The following is a 20,526-nucleotide window of genomic DNA, read 5'->3' on the forward strand; positions in this document are numbered from 1 at the left end:
CTTTAGAAGGGTCAAAGACTAATGCTTAAGCTGAATGAATAAAACTCTAACTGGGAATTTACAAAATCACGCAATGTGGGAGATGAACTAAACCAATGGGCAATAAAGCTTTCCCAGAATCTTTGTAACTATATTACTTGGCCCACGGTCAATCCTAGCCAACATGGTACCTTTTTTGCTAATTAGAAAAGGGTGCTCTCCCTGAAGTGAAAAAGAAATAATTACATGAGAATATTATTTTACAGCCTGTGGCAACCCTGCGATATTGGGCAGCAGCCCTGGCTGTAAACATATACACATGTACCACACTCTTATTTACTCACACATCCTCCAGATACCAAGTAACACATTTCACTAGCAGCATGAATACTTTGCATACCACCAAGCCCTGCCAGCCAGGTGAGGCCTCTTCACCAGGTTTGGAGTCAGGCTGTAGAGAAGGGCTGAGAAGCTGAAACTGTGTCTCCAAGAATATTAGGCAGGAGAAAGGAGTGACCTCAAGGAAACTCCTGGGACATAGCCAAGATAGCACACAGCCAGGTGCACATATGTTTACCAGAGACTGTGTATATGCATAGTTCAGTGTGCTGGTATAAATGTAGATATGAGAAGGTTCCCCCACACTTCATTCCAGAACTGGGCTGGGAGGCCAGAATCTCTTTGATCACTTCTGCACCATTCTCATATAAGTTAGAATATGTCTACAATGTGAATAATAACTTCTTATATGTGGTGTCCTTATGTAGTGCACAACCTGAACATTAGTACTGGTTGCCCTGACTCTGCCTATACCCAGTATCTAATATGATCTTCCTGGAGCCACCCTGTTACAGATATGGGTTAGCTTTATCTATGGCTATTAGCTTTTACAGGTAATTAAGCAGAAATTTGTTTCTGCCAAATCATTAAATTTAAGAGCTGGAAAGGGTCTTAAGTATCCTTAGGCCAGTCTTTTGTATTTTGATAAAGGAATTGAATCCTGAAGAGATTACATGACTTGTCCAATGTCAGGAGGCTAGGTAGTAGTAGAACCAAGGTCTTCCATCTCTCACTTTGGTGCTCTTTACTTTCATGGGCTTTCTTTGGTTTAGGGGATTTGCGTGTGTTTAAGATTTAAATAATTCTCAAAAACTACATAAGCAAATTTTTATTGAGTCTGTGTATGTCCTACTTCACAAATAATGAGGATAAAGGAAGAAATGGGCAGGTTATCTTTACCACACATACACTATTTGTTTTGTTTTGCCCTTTTCTTTTAAGAGAAAGAATGATAAAATACTTCACTCATCATTTGCTTTTTAATTAAGAGGAAGAAATATCAAACTCTATCCACTAAAGTTTTTAGAAGTAATTTAAAGTCCATCTGTTTTTGCACTAAGTAACTAAGAGTCAAGAGAACTAGATCCTAAACCTGGCTCTGTCTCAAATACTGAGGTGGCCTTAGGGCATCTACTTAATTAGCCTGAGCTTTAGTTTCCTCACTGATTGATAGAGCTGGATGACTTAGATGATTTTTTAGGTCCTTTGCAGTTTTGATGATCTGATTCTGTGATGAGAGAGAGAGATGTTTGGTGGGAAGGAGATGGTGGAGAAAGAACTATAAGGGATATAGAAGAAGGTGAGAAGATAGGGGAGAAAACCCTTTGGGAAAGGGAGATGGATGTGGATGGTGTTCAGGGTAAGAAAAAGAAATGAGACAAAGAGGAAAACACAGGAAGAAGTTGAAAGGCAATAGAGTCAGAGAATGAAGAGGAAGGATAAGTTCAGTGGGTTCTCTTGGACCACCTCACCCCTCTCCCCTAGACAGTGGCTATCAGAACAGATCATGATGTGCTCCTACTGCATCTGCCATTCACAGCTCTTTCTCTCCAGCAGCCTACTCATATGGCTTTCCTTTCACATCTCATAGAGTATCTATGAAATAAGGTCTGATTTTTTTTTGTGCAATTCCAAAAGGTATGCACCTGTGTGTACAAAGTATGATTTTGTGTCAGTGTAGTACAATGTTATAGCACATCCTTAAAGAAGCCTGTCCTTTGCTATTAGGTGTTTGCTACTCCAGGCACATTTTCTGGAACTTCCAGGTCACTCAATAGCAATTCTTATGAAAATTTGATTTATTTTAAACAGAAACTAGATAACAAATCTTCTTTAAAACACTCCTAATAGAGGCCCAGTTCAGAAGGTACACTGGACCTCTTTATTTGATCTGTTGATTCGATTAACTTATGCTCCCTCTCATAGACCTCTTTAGCTCTAGCCAGGAAGTTTTCTATCTTCAGCTATCTTCCTTAGCACCATGCCATTAGCCTAATCTTGACTTCATGGTGTGATATTATTCTCACCAACACACTTTTTTTTGTGTAGGCCCCCTTTGGCCTACACAGTTCAGAAATACTCATGATCTGCCTGACCAACACTCATTGTGGTAACTAACTTAACTCTCTGCCTCTTTCTCAAATGAAAAAATATCTGACAGATACAGATTTTTATTTTTCCTTTCTCGATTCTACACTATCCAACTCCACCAAATAAAACATACCACAATTCAACACTAAATTCTTCCAGAGAATCAGAGAATTGTAGCATATTCAAACTTGAAGAAGCCTCAGATATCTCATAGTCCAGCAATTCTCAACCCTATCTGCACATACAGGGAAACTTTAAAAAATGCCAATGTCTAGGCCCACCCCACACCAACTGAATCAGAGTTACTAGGGGTGGACCCTTGGGCACAGGTATTTTTTAAAGTTTCCTATGGAGATTCTAATGAGCAACCAAGATTAAAAATTTTGTTCAACCCCTCATTTTACAGATGAAAAAACAAGAGACTGCCTTAGGTGATTGAGATTTACTTCAGAATATTAGAAGTGTCAATATATTTATAAAGTCATCAGCCCATTCCATTTGACATTCAAAAACTATGTGATTATCTTGTCTTTAGTCTTTGAGAGAGTAGAGCTGTCAGTTCCCCAATATATCAAGTTTAAACTTAAAGAAAATCTCCTCTTTGATTAAATTAAGTCCAAGGCAAGATACAGAGATTTCCTGCCACAAATTTAAGTCAAAGCGCTTAGCTACAGAGAAAATATATACCATGCCAATTTTGGTATTTTAGGCCACTGTCAATTATTTATCCAATGGAAGAGAACATTCACTTGGAAAACTCAATGTGGTAGATAATCTAAAAACTCATTCTGTCCTGTTTTGGGCTTTCTTTGTAGTTACTATTGAAGTTGTGAGTGTTTGATGCTTTGGGGAGTATCTTCAAACAAAACAAGGAAACCACACTGGGAAGGCTTCACTTAGGAGGGACAGAAAGGCAGTCAAGTTTTTCTTTTACTCTCTGCTTAACTCTTTCCTGCTGAGAAAAAAAAAAACAGTTCATCTCTCCAACTGAAGCAAGATTTTTTCTGGTTGGTAAATTTCAGTATCTTAGAACAAGGGGTCAGAGGTGGCCTCTTAAAGCTTGAAAGGCAGAAACTTAAGTAAAATAAAAAAGATTTATATTTTACATAAAAGAGAGTAACTTGTTACTCCAAGAGTCAGTACAGGCCGAAAAAAATAAATGAATAATTAAAAATATTTCAACAATATCTAAGGAAAACAGGTATAGAAAGAACAACAAGAATTCAAAGGGATAGGTTTGCCCTAAACTCTACGCAAACATGTCTCTAGATTTCCCATCACAAACGGTTGACTCAGAAAGTTATTTTTTATTATTATATCTATGTCTTCTGGAAGGAGTGACATGACTAAGTGTTTGGGTCACAGACTTTTTTCCACATGTATAGTAAATACATGGAGTTGAAAAATCAATGAAGTTATAAGTAAGTAGATTAGTTGCTAAGGAAAATCATTGTAAAAAATGTCGACCAAAGAAATCCATAAACAGATAACGAACAAAAAACTTAAAATTACCAAAAGCCTCAATATTTTTGCCCAAAGACTAAGTCCTAAGTCATTAAGTCCTAAGCCTCATTTTTAAAACCCAAGAAAGCAGCAGATTAGATAGCTGTCGAATATCCTACCTCATAAATTGCTACATTAGAGTTGTCATAGGTAGCTGGAGTTAGACTCCCTGAAGAAAAGGAGAGCCTTGGAGACCTTCCACTTTGGACCTCCGAAGTGATCTGGAAGCTTACACTGGCTCGACTTCCTCTCTGTGAATGGATTAAGAAACAAACATGAGCAAAATTCTCATGATTTAAGACAGAGCATTGAGCTATGGTGTATGTACTGTGTTTATCTTTTTTTGTTTTTACTTTTTATTCCTAAAAAAGTAACTATATGAATTGAACTCTGAATCAAACATGAGATTGATCAATTTTCCCGATCCCCCAGCACTTTTTTTAGGTCAGTGTTGGTACCGTGCTTCAACTCCATATATGACAAAAGAAAGTAAAGGTTTGTAGGTACTTCCATCTCCTAAAAAAGATTAGAATCATAGATTTGGGAGGTAAAAAAGAACACAAGCCATAATTTATTCTGGGACCCTCATTTTATAGACAAAAATGGGGAAAACATAAAAATGTAACATTTTGAAAAAATCGATTGCTGAAGTAGGACAGAATACTACCTTTCTGACTTTTAAGCCTGGCTCCTTTTGTTATACCATCTTGAATGGAATCCTTTTTTGTGCAGGCAAGATTAATGGCAGAAGTTATCCCAGAAAGCAATAAAATGGTGGAGAGTGAGTAGATCATCTACCATGATTTACAAGTCTAATGCTTAAATAGGCCAAATCCCCTATTCCTTTATTTGTTAACTAGTATACACAAATATGGTAAGGAAGGGCTAGGAATGTACAGTTCAATGACAAAAGGAAGAGTTTTCTGTTGTGTATGTTAGCTTTTAAAACTGAACATCTTTATCTTCAACTGAACCTGAAGACTTATTTCATATGAAGAAATAATAAGTCAACAGGTTCCTCATATTTTTCTCCATGTCTCCAAATATGCCTATTTTTAGAATTACAGCAATTCAGAGCTAGCATTTACATTTGATAATGTCTATGCCAGCTCCCACCCCCAACTCCAACACCCTTCTTTTACAATGAGGAAACAGAAACCTAGAGAGGGGTATAGGGACTGGAAGAAGAATGTAGATGTTACATTTTATGGCATTGTGTGCTTTCTACCATATCATGCTTTATTTCACTCTTGCTTGCCAATAAAAATTAATCTTAAGTACTTTCATACACTCTGCCTTTAATGGTCTTTGATAAACTGAAGATCACTAGTTGATTTAGTCCTGAGTTAAGTTCATTCTACCAACGCTAGACTATCACAAAGTTTCAAGGCAATAGTAAACTATATCCAGACCCCAATGTGTTGAAATCCCAACAGCTCAAGATTTAGACAAGATGTAAAACTTGAATCTTCACATAACCCTTAAATCAACCTGAACTCTCTTCAACAGAGCAAAGCCAGAGAGAAACCTACTCCCCTTTCATTCTTTATTTCCTTATATTGGCAAGAGCACCTGAATCTGTATAGTGAGATATAGACCTTTCAGGAAGGAGAAAGCAAGAGAATGTGCCAAAATCCACATACATTTGGGCTTCAGCTTTACTTTCCTCTAAAAACTTCCTTTCCTGACTTGACTTCTACTGAACTGCCAATTCTTCTAGACTGAATTAATTTTATATTCACCAAGAGTTTACACTTTCAGACATTCCACTTGGATGGGATTCTTGGCTTGGCTTCTTGATTGATTAGACACAGCCAGCTGCAAGTTTGTGACTACACAGCAATTAAGGATAATGTATGTTCCCCTATCTTTTCCCATCAGCATCCTTGATACAAGCCAAGTATCAACAGGGATCTGGAGGCCAAGAGCTATGTTCTTCTAAGATAATGCCATCCTTTTTCACCTGGGCCAAAATAGTAAAAAATAAAAAGAACATTCCCTATAAGACTATCAATCTCTGTTGCTATCATTTTTTCTCCTCATATGGTGAAAAGTGGTGATTGTTTCTTAACTCTCATAATGTAGAAATTTATGCGCAAATGAAAGAAAAGATCTATCATCATGAACAAGATTTTAAAACCCTAAGCACTGTGTTCATTTGAAGGTAGCATTATTCTGCTGTTTACAGTGAAATTTGTGAGAAACTATGAAAACCAAATACATTTTTTACTTCAGTAGGAAAGAGAGAAGAGATAGATGGAAGCTCCATAGACATTACTGGACTATTGCTAGGACTAAGTAAAGAAAAGGCTAATCCAGTCCAATATTGAGCTATGTTTATTATTTTGACATTTTAGAGCCAAAACTTCTAGGCAATTGATACAAACTGTCATTTTGACATGGATACCACTAAAGAAGTAAGGATTTTAAAAATTGGTTTATTGCTTTTGACCAAAACTTCACATCACATTTGGACAATAATTTCTAGCCATCTGCTTTTACTACTAATCATCCATTTCTGTACAAAAAAAAAATATTTTTCACAGAATTAAATATTTCTTTTTATAGTATTGTGTTATCTATTGGAATTGCTTTAGAACTTGCATTTTAGTATCTACCCTTTCTAATTAAGGTGGGAAATTTCATAGAAGATATATTGAGTGTGGCAAAAACAGACAAATTCCACCACCATAAGTCCCAGGGTCCTCTGGTGGCTTCAAAAAGCGACACCAACATTCATAAGTTTTTATGGCATGAGGGTGGAATGTAGCTTTCAGCCAGAGTGGTAATTTTGGCATTCGGCAATTCATTTCCAGTAACACAATATCAACTTTACAAAATGATTTTAACAAGTTAAGAGGGTTATGTAATTGAGAATTAAACAAAACAGCTGAACATTTATTCCAAATGAGTAGGCTATTGCCATGTAAATTCATTCTCACCCAGCCAACTAGTTAATGCACACCTTTCAGTGTCACTTTAGGCAAATGATCAGTTTGGTCACAGAATTCTCAGATCTGGTATACTAGTAAATGGGGACAATATGATGTGTTTGCACCCTCTTTTACATTCTGCTACCACCATATTACAATTTTCAAAGAGTAATATTTTTATTTTGGTCCTATAGACTGGGGACAGAGAGGCACACTCTCTCATTGCTAGCTGCATTTGACAAAATACTTCCCCACACATTCACATATTCTCTTTTCTCTGCATAGGATGCCTCTAGGGGCCAGGTAAATAATGTAAATTGATGAGATAGGCTGAGTATAAGACAATGGAGAGTGATGGTAACTGTATCAAACTACAGAGGGCATACTTCTTCCAAAAAGGGCACCTACTACTGAGTTCTAGTGAATTATCACAGTGATCCCCAAGGTTGATAGATCTCCAGCCTTTAAAGAACACCCAGGAATCCAGATTTTCATTTATAATCTCACAATTTCAAGATTCTGACTGCTATCTTTTATAACTATAAAGGCAGACAAAAGTGGTTGACAGTTTGTGATCTATAACTTAGACAAATCTTATTCTTCTGTCTTTAAGACATAGTTTGGGTGCTGGGTCTTTGAAACACCTTTCTCCACTGATCTGTCTCCTTTGAAGTTCTACCATATTTATAATGTGTTTTGTGCAACGTGGTATCTATTGACTTTCTTGTGTGGTATAATTTGCCTTTCTGACTTGACTGTAATCTCCTTGAAGGCAGGGACTACATGCCACCTCTAGTGCAGGGCCAGAGTATATTAGTAGGCACTCAATGGAGATCACCATTTACCACAAAATCACAACCAAAAGAGAACCCCTGGCAAAACTCAACTGTCTTTCACTGGTTGATTCATTCATCAAACTTTTATACTATCAGCACCTATTATGCTATCAGCCCCATGCCAGGTGGTGTGGGCTAACATCAAAAAAAAAAAAAAAAAAAGATATACCTCTGCCTTTGAGTAACTAGTAATCAAATGTTGAATCCAAGTGTACAAGAAAGAGATATATGAAGTCAAAGCTATGTAGGTGCTCCAAGTGCACTGCATTGCCTCCACAAAACTGTTCTAAGACAGCACTATCCAATAGAAATGTAACATAGGCAACATATATAATTTTAAGTTCTCTACTAGGCACATTAAAACCTAAAAAGAAAGATGAGATTAATTTTAATAATAGATTTTATTTAATCCAATATATCCAAAATATTGTCATGTTGACATGTAATTAAAATATATAGTTTTTAATTTAATGAGATATTCTACATATTTTTGTACTGTGTTCTAAATTCAGAGTGTACTTTATTCTTACAGCACATATCAATTTGGACTAGCCACACGTCAAGTGCTCAATAGTCACCTGTGGCTTGTGGATACCATATTGAAGAAGCAATAGAAAGAGAAGCTCCTTACCTTACTGCCAAAATGGGGATTGATAAATGTCACATCTTCCAAAGTCAGTAGAATTCTATTGGGTCCTTTAATCAACTGGATTTTATTTATATGATGCCTGAAACAAGCATAATATGAGAGGGTCATAGGGGGCTGAATGTTTTGCAACCCCAAGAAAATTTGCCGTATAATAGAATTTTTAAAATACACAAGATAATTGAGAGAATAATCACACATGGATCTTTACCATGGTATCCACAGCAACGAGAGACAACAACCCTGTCCTCACAACCTGCTAAGTTATAAAGACCAAAGGAGAAAAATGAAAATGCTATTGAAGAGATAGCAAAAGGGAGGGGTGAGGGTGCTGCATGGGGTTAGTATCTGAGACTAAAAAATGGTGTTCCCACATAAAGGGCACATTCAAAAAAATCATCTCTCAATACTTTTTACTAACTCAACACCCTTTTCATATGCCATAGTATATATTCTAAGAATACCAGGGGCAAGAATCGTTAACCTCCATTTTATAGACACAAAAACACATTAAAGAAATAAAACAAAATTAAGCAAATTGTGTGAGATGCCCTAGTCTGAGGCAGAGCTGGAACTAGAATCCTTGGTCCTTGGCTGTGGTCCCAAATTTCTGCCCACAAGACCACTTGTCTTACAAAGTTGTATCTATGCATTGCCAAAGCAACAGGTTGAAAAGTGGAAAAATTCAATCAGTTGGTTGCTTTGTTTACATGGTTCCAAACAAGTGAGCTGACTAGCTTTTTTTTTCTTTTACTGAATGAGTCTCTTGTGTGAGCATTACATAGACACAGTTTAAAACTGATTCTCTCTAAGCATGCCCATTAATTTGCACTAAATATAATTATATCCTATAAATTAATTATTTGACACATAGGAATTTATGATGTCTACCCACATAGCCAGGCGGGTCATGTTAGCCGAGCCAACAGGGCAATTTGAGGACCTAAAGGGAACCTTGAATTAGTCCATGTGATTATTTTCTTCTGTTTTGTCTTGGGGCTCTGACAGCCTTGGTTTGGCTTCACTTTTTCCATAACCCCTTAATGGTCACCCTGTGGAATGTATTAAAACTGAGTGTAAGAGTGGGAAAAACAACCACTGAATCAAAGTGCTTCGTCAAGTTGTTTTAAGAAGTCTATAGTGTCACTGTAGCTTTAAGTACCAGCAACCCAGTCAGTTTTTCTCAGTGATTTCACTGGTTTGTAAACAAACAATCTGTTGCTAATTGTCTGCCAACAAATATGTCCCTTATCACTGTGGGAGTTGCTGCCCTGCAGAGAAAATTAAAAGAGTCCCATAGTGAATTCTTGGGTAGAGCACATGAATCTTTTGGCAAAGTAAAGCATCACTCCCTAACTTATCTGTTTCATATGTGTAGTGAATTGTCTTAAAGCAGGCACACCTGTCAAAGTAATCATGCTACAGAATATACTCGAGTAGAATGAGAACTAGACTCCCAATCCAAAGACCTAGAGTGTAATGCAGATTCTGTCATTAATTAGCCAGATGACCTTGGATAAATAATTTAACTCTTCATGCCCCAGTGTACTTATCTATTTAGCAAGATAATTGTCTTTGCATTACCCGCTTTTACATAGTTGTTTTGAAAATCTAATGAGATAATGTATGTGAAAGTGCTCTGAAAAGCATGAGGCACTCTGAAAGTATAAGGGCTCATTATTATCATTATCATCATTAGTATTACAAAGCACGGGAGAGCTTTATAGAAAGGAGAGGCAATCTGGTTCAGAAGAGGGAGAAAGGAGGAGTTCAAAGAATCCCTTGTTTTGGGGTAGTTGGGTTCTTTACCCATCTTTCTTTCTGAAGAAAGAAATTAAACAATCAAAACACAGAAAATGAAGGAACAGAGAGTCACTTTCTTGCAAGTAATCACCATCTATTACAGAAACTCATCAGCTGCTCAGCTTTTCTGATTGCAGCCATGGTGGGAAGAGAGAGGGAGGTAGGCAGCAAAGAGAAGGCATCTTTTGTGCTTTGTTAGCTGAAGAACCAAGAATCAAGTGACTTTGGAAAATGATGTGCTTCTCTCCCATCTCTGAGTTTTCTGTGACCACTTGAAGCATCAATTGTCTCAAACTGATGTCCCTCTCCAATCATTTTCATCTCTAATCATGTCCCTCCCCGATCACTTTTTTCTCCAGTTCTTCTTTCCCCATCAGCCCACATTCAAACAAATCCTCTCCCAACCTCCTGATTTTTTTTTTCTTTTTTCCTTCTCTTATCAAAAATTGAAGATTGGGCTCACTCTAAGCCCAAAGAATCAGTTCATTCTATGGGAAAGATCAATGAGACCAGTCATTTGGGGCAAGGGGGCAGAGTGGGGCCGGGGTGCAACTAACATAAGCAGCTGAGTGACTCCATTGTCCACCTTGCCATAGAATGTTCTGACATTGAGTAGCCTGAGGCTATTACTCTTTGAATCTCCCTGGAGGGAAAAGTTTTTTGATGAAATGACATTTATTTTCACTAAGTATGTAATGACATTAATTAAATACGTTATTCTTTGGCAGCAGCTAAATTAAAGACATTAAATTTCTGTTCTGAGCAGAAATATGTCACAGTCAATGAAATTAAAAGAAAAACTTCCTTTGAACTAATGTTTTTATTAAGTGTGTTTCACCAATTCATAAGCTACCTACTACTCTGTGTGGCTTTACCAAGTTTCTAATTCTGAGGAGGTTTTATAATACTGTTTTGTTTTTGTTTTTGTTTTTCACAGCAATGCCAACATATTAAACACTCAGAGTAACACCTGTTATAGTTTCAATCCAGGGTTTCACAGACATTAGAATATCAGAGATGGAAAGTTTCTTAAAGATCATCTAATCCAATTCATTTATTTTACAAATAAGAAAAATCTGGCCAAGAGAAGTTTAGTATATTGTCCGAATTTATACAGCTACTTAATACACTTAGACATTTTTTCTTGATCAAAATAGTTCCACTCCATTCCCTACCAGGATCGTGTCACATTGTTATCAGGACCACTCTTACAAGGAAATGAAAAAGGTGTGGTTCTCAGGGTGGAAAGGGTAAAGCGTGAGATTGTAGTTTTCATTTTTTGCTTTCCCTAAATCATCCTAATACCAGGAGACTTCAACCGTCAAAATGCAAAGATTATTTTTAAAAGAGGGTGTCATATTAAGCCATCTTTAGCCATTTATCCCTGATTCTGATCAGAGTAATTGGTCACCTATTAAGGGATCTGAGGGAGAATGACAAAGACTTGATAATAATGATGATGTTAATAATTAACTAGGATAGCTTTTTTTTCCAAGGAAGAAAACCAGTAAAAAAAATCTGGGCTACGATACTTTGGGCAAAAGGCATGAGTATCAAAGTGATGATTCTGGGTTCCCAACAATCAGCATGTACCTGGGAAGGAGTTGAGATTTACCATTTGTTGAGCACCTACCATGAGTCAGATACTGTTCTAGGTGCTTTACTTACTTTAGTTGATTTAATCTCTACTACAATCCTGTGAGTTAGTACCATGATCCCTAAATCTTAGCTTGTAGCCAAATCTACCTAATTCTTGGAACTTGTTAAAATACTCCAACTCCATTTCCTATAAGTTCATACCATTTGGGGAAGGAGGTGGTTATAGGAGATGCTGCCAGTGGAAAAGAGAACACAGATGGAGAGTAGATAGGCCCTAAAGTACTAGTTCTCTTATTTCACCATAATGTTAAGAGCCAGATTTACTCAGGCAACAACGCTGACAACACAACTGAGGAAGTTATTCTTGGCATCATGAAAACACTTCGCCCTAAATGGGGCCAGTAGGGATGGTAAATCACTATGGAAAAAATAAAATCAGTGGGTCATGTAATGAGACCATTGTACTATAACATGACTTCCTGGAAATCAATATTAAAAAGGTTATTATGGGCTTACATTTTTATATACAAAAAGAACAAAAATTTACCTTATAAAGTAAGCAAATCCATTAATAGACACCAAGGCTATAAGCAAAGCAAGGCAGATCATCACGGCAAAGGCAGGGTCGATGCCTGCAGAGAGCAAGAGGAAGAGGAAGAATGACATTATCAGAGAGAAGCTATAAATAAAGGTCACAACAGAGCGACTCCTCATGCTTACTGGTGGCTCTAAAATCAAGCCACATCTACCCAACTTAATTCCATTTTTCTACAGCACAGTCTGTCTTGTTGACTTTATGAACACAGAAAGCAATTTCACTGTTCTGAAGCAAAACCACTCACCATTCTGAAAATAACAAATTACATGAATTAAGGCTGACCTGGGTGTTTCTTTAGAGGAAAAAGTCCACAAATGGAAAACTCTGAGTACCTTAATTTAAGCTGGATGGCAATAGAGTTCTTGAGAATAAATATGCTATCTCACCTGTGAAGGGTAAGTATTATGTTGCCTTCAAAAAATAAAAGAACTTTTTAATTCATCCGAGCCCACAGACATTGTGAGTTATAGATGTAAAACATGACACTTGTCCTTCAAAGGTGAGTCTAGTTTTGATAGTGTTTTCATCAGAATATAAAATTGTCTGTGGAAAATCTAAATATTTGGATGGATTACTAAAATTTCAGAAGGAAATACATGATGAAACAAGTAAAGAGGCAGGTGTGGTATGTCATGCTAAAACAAAATGGAAACCAAAGACCATTTCACATATATGCATTTGGTTTTAGAAGGGTGTGGTGTACACTTACATGGGAATAATATGGATGTTTCTAAAGTTCCCTTCTGGCTCTCAGAGATTTGATGGTTTCCTCTCTCCCACAAGATAGAGGAGTTTCATCAGTCAATCAAACTGCAAGTATTTATTGGATGCTGACCATGTTGGGCAGTTGGGGTGATAATCCCTGCTCTCAAGGAACAGTCTATTTGGGAAGGGGAAGCACAATCAAAACACAAGAAACAATTGAAAAGCAATTTTGTACTAAGCTGTGAGGTACAGACTTTTTTTAGTTCAATGAGAGTTCAGAGAGGGGAGGGTATACATATGGTATTTCTGTGGGACCTAATCCACAGGATTTGGATATATTAAGGGAAGGACAGGCGATCTTTTTAGCAGGGAAACAATCACAGCCTACAAAAGACCAAGTACTTTTAAAACAAGTGATGGCAGCTTTTAAATTGTGGATAATTATTCAAGGCTGTGAAGTACCTCTCATTATCCATATTATTTTAAATTAACTACATAGAGTGCCAAGATATTCATGTCATCTGAATGCAAATCATTGATTCTATGAGTGTTCTAATATTAAAATATGCCTTCCTCTAAAGAGGTTCCCTTGTAACCCAAGCTGAGCCATTAACTACCAGTGATTTTCCATTCCTTACCTCCTCGGCATATCTTCCCTTCTGCAAACCAGCATTTTGCATCTGCTTGAGGGGGCCTTCCACCAGGGAAGTGAATGTGGGTCCCTCCGAACCATAGCAGCTCCGTTTCCATGTCCACAGTGTAAGTACTATGGAGTTCCCATTGTTTCCAGTTGGTGTCCAGGATTACATATTCTGAAATTCCATTTCCATTTGAATCTGTCCTTATCAACTGGTTGAATCCATAGAACTGCATATTTCTGGAATGCTGAACTAGGCTCGCAGCACTAGCCCGTCCATTTTCTTTCATAGCATTATTCATGGCTTTTGCGATAAAGTAAATTGAATTGTAGATGGTTCCAAATAACGGTGAAACCTATTTTTAAAAATTACAATTACCTCAAGCACTAGTCGCCCTAGAGTAATCTCAGAGTGTATTCCAAGCCTGTGTTCATTATTATGGGCTGCACGTCTGAGTGGAGGAGAGCTATGAAGACCCAGAGGAAAAAAACAAAACAAAACAAAACAAAACAATTGTTTCTGAGGACTTGCTTGGTTTCTCCCCTGAATTTTTCTGTTTTTCTCCCTCAGGCGTTCACATCTTTAAATATATCAAATATGACAATTTTATGAGCAAACCAAGTCATACACAATATATTTTTATGTTTCTAAACTAAGAAAGTGATTTAGTGTTATAAAGGGCACTAAAAAAAGTATGGGATAGACAAGAGGCACTCAAAGGGAACTTACCAGGTTAATCACTGGTGCATTATGCATGGTAAATTCATTTTGCTGGCACTACTAGAATGGTAGATTTGTGTGGTAAGACTGTAAATAATGTGTATCCACAGTCTATGTCTTGTCCTATCTCAGTTCAAAATGGCTATTCTTCTAGACACATGCTCCCCACAGACAGTGAACACTAGAATACAGTTTTAAACACATATCCCCACACATATGCATACAGACATGCATGCTAACACATATACACTCACAAATAGAGTCAAATGTTGCAGTATATGGAGAATGTGGCTTTTAATCAAGAAACTATATCCTATTGGTGTGTAAAGTGGCAAAGCTATGGTGAGAAGCCACTGTTAAGCAGTAAGACCGCCATCGTAGACAGCATGATTCTGCCTCCTTTATAAATATGATAAAAACAGCATTTGTGTACTATGCCTGATGAACTGCTCCTTAAACTTTGTAAGTTTATTTTTGGAATAAACCTTATATTTCCTCCCATAAAGGTAGAAAAGAAGAGTGAATAATCCCTCCCTCCTTCCCTGTACACCAGCTAAGGTTTCATGGTTTTCTATAACATTTCACTTCTAGGATGGAGTTCAAGAAAACTGTGGTCATGCTATTTTACTGAGCTTCAGGGAAAGCTGATACTTGCTACTTTTGTTTCACTAGGTCTAGGAAGCTATCTTCCTGTAACAACATTCATCTGAATTAAAGGATTTAAAATTAACTGAATCATTTTTGTGTTGGAAATAAAAGTCAAAATGCAAAGAGGTATAGCAGCTAATAAGACACTGCCATGCCTTATTAATGCAGAGCAGAGGTTTTTCGCTCCTGGCTGCACATTAAAATTATCTGAGGGTGTCAAAAATACCAATGCCAAACCCAACCCAGACCAACAAAATGAGACACTTTAGATTTTGAACCTAGTAATCAGCATTACTGAAAGCTCCCATACATACAGGGTTTAAAACCAAGAGCATAGAAGACACACTGGCCTATGGTCTGTTCCTAATAACAGAATGTTGGTCAAATCATTTATCTTCTCTCTCTGGATTTGTTTCTTCCTCTCTAAAATGAGGACATGGAATCATGAATGTTTAAACCTGGGAGATCATCTCGTCTAGCTGTCTTACTTTCCAGATAGTAAAGGGAAACCCACAGTAGTTAAGTGATTTGTCAAGGTCACTCACCTAGGCAATAAAATCAGGTCTATAACTGAGTTATCCTGTTTCTTAGTTTAGCATTCTTGGTTGAAATAGATGTTCCCTGTGGTTGCTTCTAGTTCTGAACACCTGTGAAATCTCCCAACTCTTGATCTAGTCCAAGGATCATATTTAACTTGCAGATATTTTTGTTTTGCCTACATATGGGTTACTCTTTGTCTCTTTGATCTTTTAACATTGGAGTGCCCCACAGCTCTGTCCTTCATCCTCTCCTCTATACTCACTCTGGGGGTGATCTCTTCTGGCCTCATGGCTTTAAATACCATATCTATGCCATAAATCTCAGAGTTATACTTCCAGCTCAGGCCTCTTTCCTAAATCCCAGACTCATGTAGCCAACTGCCTACCTTGATATATCTACTTGGATGTTAAATTTTAATAGACCCAAAATCAAAACTCCTAATTTTTACTTCTAAATCCTCCTGCTTCATCTACAAGTTTTCCCCTTTTTGTTAAGTTACTCCATTTTTCCAGTTGTTCAGGCCAAAAACCCTGCCTCAAATAACATACATATCTAATAGCCCAGAAATCTATTCCTTATTCTACTGAATTCCAATGATCATTCTTTACCACTCTGCCTTAACATGCACTATAGAAATAGGCATAGTGAATGGATGATATGTGCTGCCACAAAGACATCCACATTTAGTTGCCTAGCACACACTGACATCCCTTAAGGGGTTTTCACTAACTCTCCCTCCTCACATTCTTAGATGGTTCATTTAATTGTCTTCAAGATTTCTACAAGAGCCTGCCTCTTTTCTGGGGATTTGGTAGGTTATGACAATAAGTGAAGGCTGGAAGATGGAGTATAAAATCAATACTAGTAAAACAAATGAGTTAAAAACCACAGGGCAGCAAGCCCCTGAAAGCAGGGAGAATGCTAGTATTCTATTTTGAAAGGCAAAGAGCCTTCTGAGAAAGAGACTGCATCTACCTATGGCCAAAAGCAAAGATTGAGACCTGTAAAAACAACACAATCACCTCTGAATTGACCCATCTCACAGGGTTTTCAGCTGCCCAGGCTATGCTGCCCTTTGTGCTCTCTAATTGACCCCTGGTAGAGCTGACTGACAGCAATTCATCAGGATGACTGAAATCTGAAGCCTGTTCTTCAGGATTCTCTAGCCTCCACCACATACCACACACACACACACACACACACACACACACACACACACACACACAAATGCACACAAACACACACACAGTCACAAAGTATTGTAGAGAGACCTGAAACCAAGGGAAATAACATAGCTGTAGCAACAGTATTCATCTGCAAAAGAATGTCTGTCACAATAGCTTACTCTTACTGTGAGGGCTTGGGTTTGTGTTCTAGCTGGTCTGTGTTCCTGTTTCACCTATTGTGCCCTTTAGCAATGAGAACTGCCCCTTCCCATTAATCAAAGGCACACTTTATTAGCATTGGTCACAAAAGGTCTCTAGTTGCAGCTGCTTCAAATAATGAGAAAAAGAAGAGGTACAAGGTGGAATAAGAGAAGAAAGGACACTCTCAAAAACCCTCTGTCCTGGCTTCTGACTATAGCACCAAAGAAGAAAGACAGGATTGGCAAGAATTTCTGTCAGATAGATGCCCTTGTTAACATCACAGCCCAGAATGGTGAAACCGCTGATGACTCAGTCTATTGGTTTTGTCTGCTTATGGACCAGAACCTGAATGAATGAGTAAATTTTAAATAAATGAATGATAATTAAAACTCATCCTTAATTGTTATTCATTGACTTTAGCCCTACTGTAGGCCTTTTGGAGCTTGTATCTAAGAGAACAAGGTCTGGGTCAAGAGCAGTGATATTTGAATTTGTTCGATTTAGTAGTTCATGCTGTCATTCAGTTGGTTATCATCAGTTTAGATTTACTGTATTTGAAAGACACAAAACTGGCTTCCAAAGAATTTTGTCCTTGGAAGCATGCATTAAAACATACCTGGCTTGGAATGCATCACTTGAAGGACAAAATGGCAAAATCACTTTTGAACAAAAAGTAGGACACACGCAGAGATCGAGAAACCAAAGGATAATCGAATTTCTATTATTAAAGGTAGTATCTCCAATAATGCATGATCTCAACCCTTGGAGTTAGCGAAGAGATGACTAATAGCCCAACCTGTTTGATATGATACTCATGAACACAGTACCGTTATTTTATATAGAATGAAGTACAAAGACAATTGTAGCCACTGCAAGTTGCAGGCAACCTTTTCTTACAATCTATCTGGTGGGCCTCATCCTGGAATGCTCCAGTCCTAACAACATCCCCTTCAGCCTAGCATCCTCCTGCCATGTACCCATATTTAGGGTAATGGAAAAAGTAGGTGCAAGGATCTTAAGGTTCCCTGGTCTTGCTGAGAAATCCAGAGGATTTCCTTTGCTTAGCCAAATAAGGGCACATTTGGAAAAACTATCCAAAATGTGTGTTCCAGGAATATATATATTTTAGCCAATAGAATTTTATTGAAAACAAGGAAATACAATGAAAGAGAAAAATGCAGGCACTGAGGTTTTATCTCAAAAGTCTATTCAGTGCCACAGTATAAAGGTACAAGGTGATAATCCTTACCCAATCATCCTCAGACCAAATTAGGAAGTTTGTCACTGGTGTCCCCCCCTCATCTTTCTATTTTGATTTATTGTTCCCTTTTCATGGGTCTTCAGAGCTCTATCATCTCCTGTATCAGAGAAAAACAATCCAATAAACTTATTCAAATCAAAGTATTCATCATTTAGTAATGTTATTTTGTTTGAGTAAAGCATTAGACATGGGACTCAGTAATTTTTTTAAAAAGGCTAATAATGTGTTGTTAAATGGTCAGGTTTTAGAATGGTCAGTTGAAATCTCAACTCTGCTACTTGCCAGCTGTATGGCCTTGGGCAAGTTACCTTGAGCCTCAGTTTCATTATCCATAAAATGGAGAAATTAATACCTAATTCGTAGGCTTGGTCTAAAGATTGGATGGGATCATTTATGTAAACTACTTTGTGCAGAGTAAGCACTGAATACACAATAGCTGCTATCGTTTGCATTTCAGAAGAGGAGCACAGGGCTCTAGTAATATCTTCCTGGAAGTGCAGTGTTCAAGTCCCTTGTCCCAGTCTTGAATTTGTGACCAATAAGTAATAGAGCACATTTTAGACCCAGTGTATTAGCACCCTGAAATGGTAAAAACTGTTCCCCTTCATTGGGGAAAGATCTTGTTTCTCTTTTGTTCTCTATTATATCAGCTATACAGTGCCCATAGTAATAATAATAATAATAATAATTAACATTTATTGAGGACTGATTAGATGCCAGGCAAGCTCTTTATATGTGTTAACTCATTTAATCCTCACAACTCTATCAGATAGGTATTATTATGATTCTCAATTTAAAAACACAGAGCTTAAATAAATTTATAGCAATCCACTTTCAAAGCCTATGCTCTTAACTACCATGGTATAGCTGAGTTTAATAAATGCTTGCTTAATTAATTAATAGACTGTGGTAAATTCACCAATAAAAAAATATCGTATACACCCTTTGAGAAATTATTTTTTCTTTATTACTTCCTGATTAAAGATAGTGAAATCAAGATTTTTTCTTCATTCTCTTCCTCTCTAAAATCTAACTTCTAAACAGCAAAGAAAACAAGGGACAGAAACACTAAACCTCTATGTCTAATAGTATTAGCAGATGTCTGTAACCCTAAACCACGGAAGATAAAGATGGAAGGCTGTTACAGGAATGGTAACTAATTAAGCAGAGTGGAGGGCGATTAAATCTAAGCACTTGAAGAGGGGGCTATTGGTAAGCAACAAGCAGATGTGCCCCCTGAGAATCCCAGAAAGGCTTAGGAATTAGAGGCACTATGGAAGTGAGGGTGAAGCAGAGCTCTAAAAGAGGGAGAGCTGTTTGAATGTCTGTGTAAGAAGCAGTTAGACATCTGCCATCCCCACCTTACCAAGGAGATCCAGATCTCTACAGGAAACAGGTTAAATTGATTCAGAAAAGCTCCAAATCTGGGGCACTTGACCCAAAGGAAGGTGGAAGTTAGGTGGGCCACAGAAAAGAGTAATGAAGTTAAATTCTTTATACTTAATGATGAGAATCCCAGTCTCCTTCCCCCAAAATGGTCTTAGAATACTGATGGCCAGGATTATGACTCCCAAGAATGAGATTGGAGCAATCTTCTTCTCTAAGGAAAGTGAGTAGCCAAAGAGGCAAGATCTACAACAATTACTGACAAAGAAAAAAAAAAAAAAGCAGCCAGTTAGCCAACTGCCCTATACTGGAACCCACTGGTCAATATGCCCGCCATATACATACACCTTCAAATCCTCATTTTAGAACTTCACTCTTAAATATGAATAGATCACCAAAATAACCAGACATTTAAGGAAAGCTTTCAACTTTAAATAGACTAAAACAAAGAAGCATGAAAAAATAGGAATGGAGAAAAACACAGAGCAGAAGAAAACATCAAAGAAATTGTAATGAGTATCGTAGAGAACTAGGATAAAATGCTATATTCATGAAACAAAGGCAGGATGTTTCAAAATAGAATACTCAAACAACAAGAACTGACTCTTGGAAATTAAAAATATGAGAGCAAATTTTGTTTTTAAATCAGTAAAAGAGTTAGAACACAATATTGAAAAATTTTTCCAGGAAGAAAAACTAAAAGCAAAGGTATAAATAATACAAAAGAAATAATAGGACAAAAGATTAATCCAGGCACTCTTATATCCAACTAATAGTATTTCCGGAGATAACAAAGACAATGTTGTTGAGGAAATTATCAAATAAATAACATAAGATAATTTTCTATGCAGAATGATCTTCTAGGTTGAAAGGCCCCACCAAATATATAGCATAATACATGTCAGATAACATAATGAAATTTTATAACATCAAG

General features: G+C 37.2%; 1 protein-coding gene across 1 annotated transcript in view; it reads right to left on the reverse strand.

Moving 5' to 3' along the window:
* GUCY2F (guanylate cyclase 2F, retinal) overlaps positions 1 to 20,526 on the reverse strand; it is a 92,998-nt gene that overhangs the window by 50,136 nt on the left and 22,336 nt on the right. Inside the window, exons 5-8 of the mRNA XM_011374319.2 lie at positions 13,671 to 14,025; positions 12,277 to 12,361; positions 8,313 to 8,409; positions 4,032 to 4,163 (exon numbers count right to left, since the gene is read on the reverse strand). Of these exons, the coding sequence (XP_011372621.1) occupies positions 4,032 to 4,163; positions 8,313 to 8,409; positions 12,277 to 12,361; positions 13,671 to 14,025 (669 nt within the window). The remainder of the gene's footprint in view (positions 1 to 4,031; positions 4,164 to 8,312; positions 8,410 to 12,276; positions 12,362 to 13,670; positions 14,026 to 20,526) is intronic.

The sequence above is a fragment of the Pteropus vampyrus genome, unplaced genomic scaffold, assembly GCF_000151845.1.
Source record: "Pteropus vampyrus isolate Shadow unplaced genomic scaffold, Pvam_2.0 Scaffold244, whole genome shotgun sequence".
In the NCBI taxonomy this organism is placed as follows: Eukaryota; Metazoa; Chordata; class Mammalia; order Chiroptera; family Pteropodidae; genus Pteropus; species Pteropus vampyrus.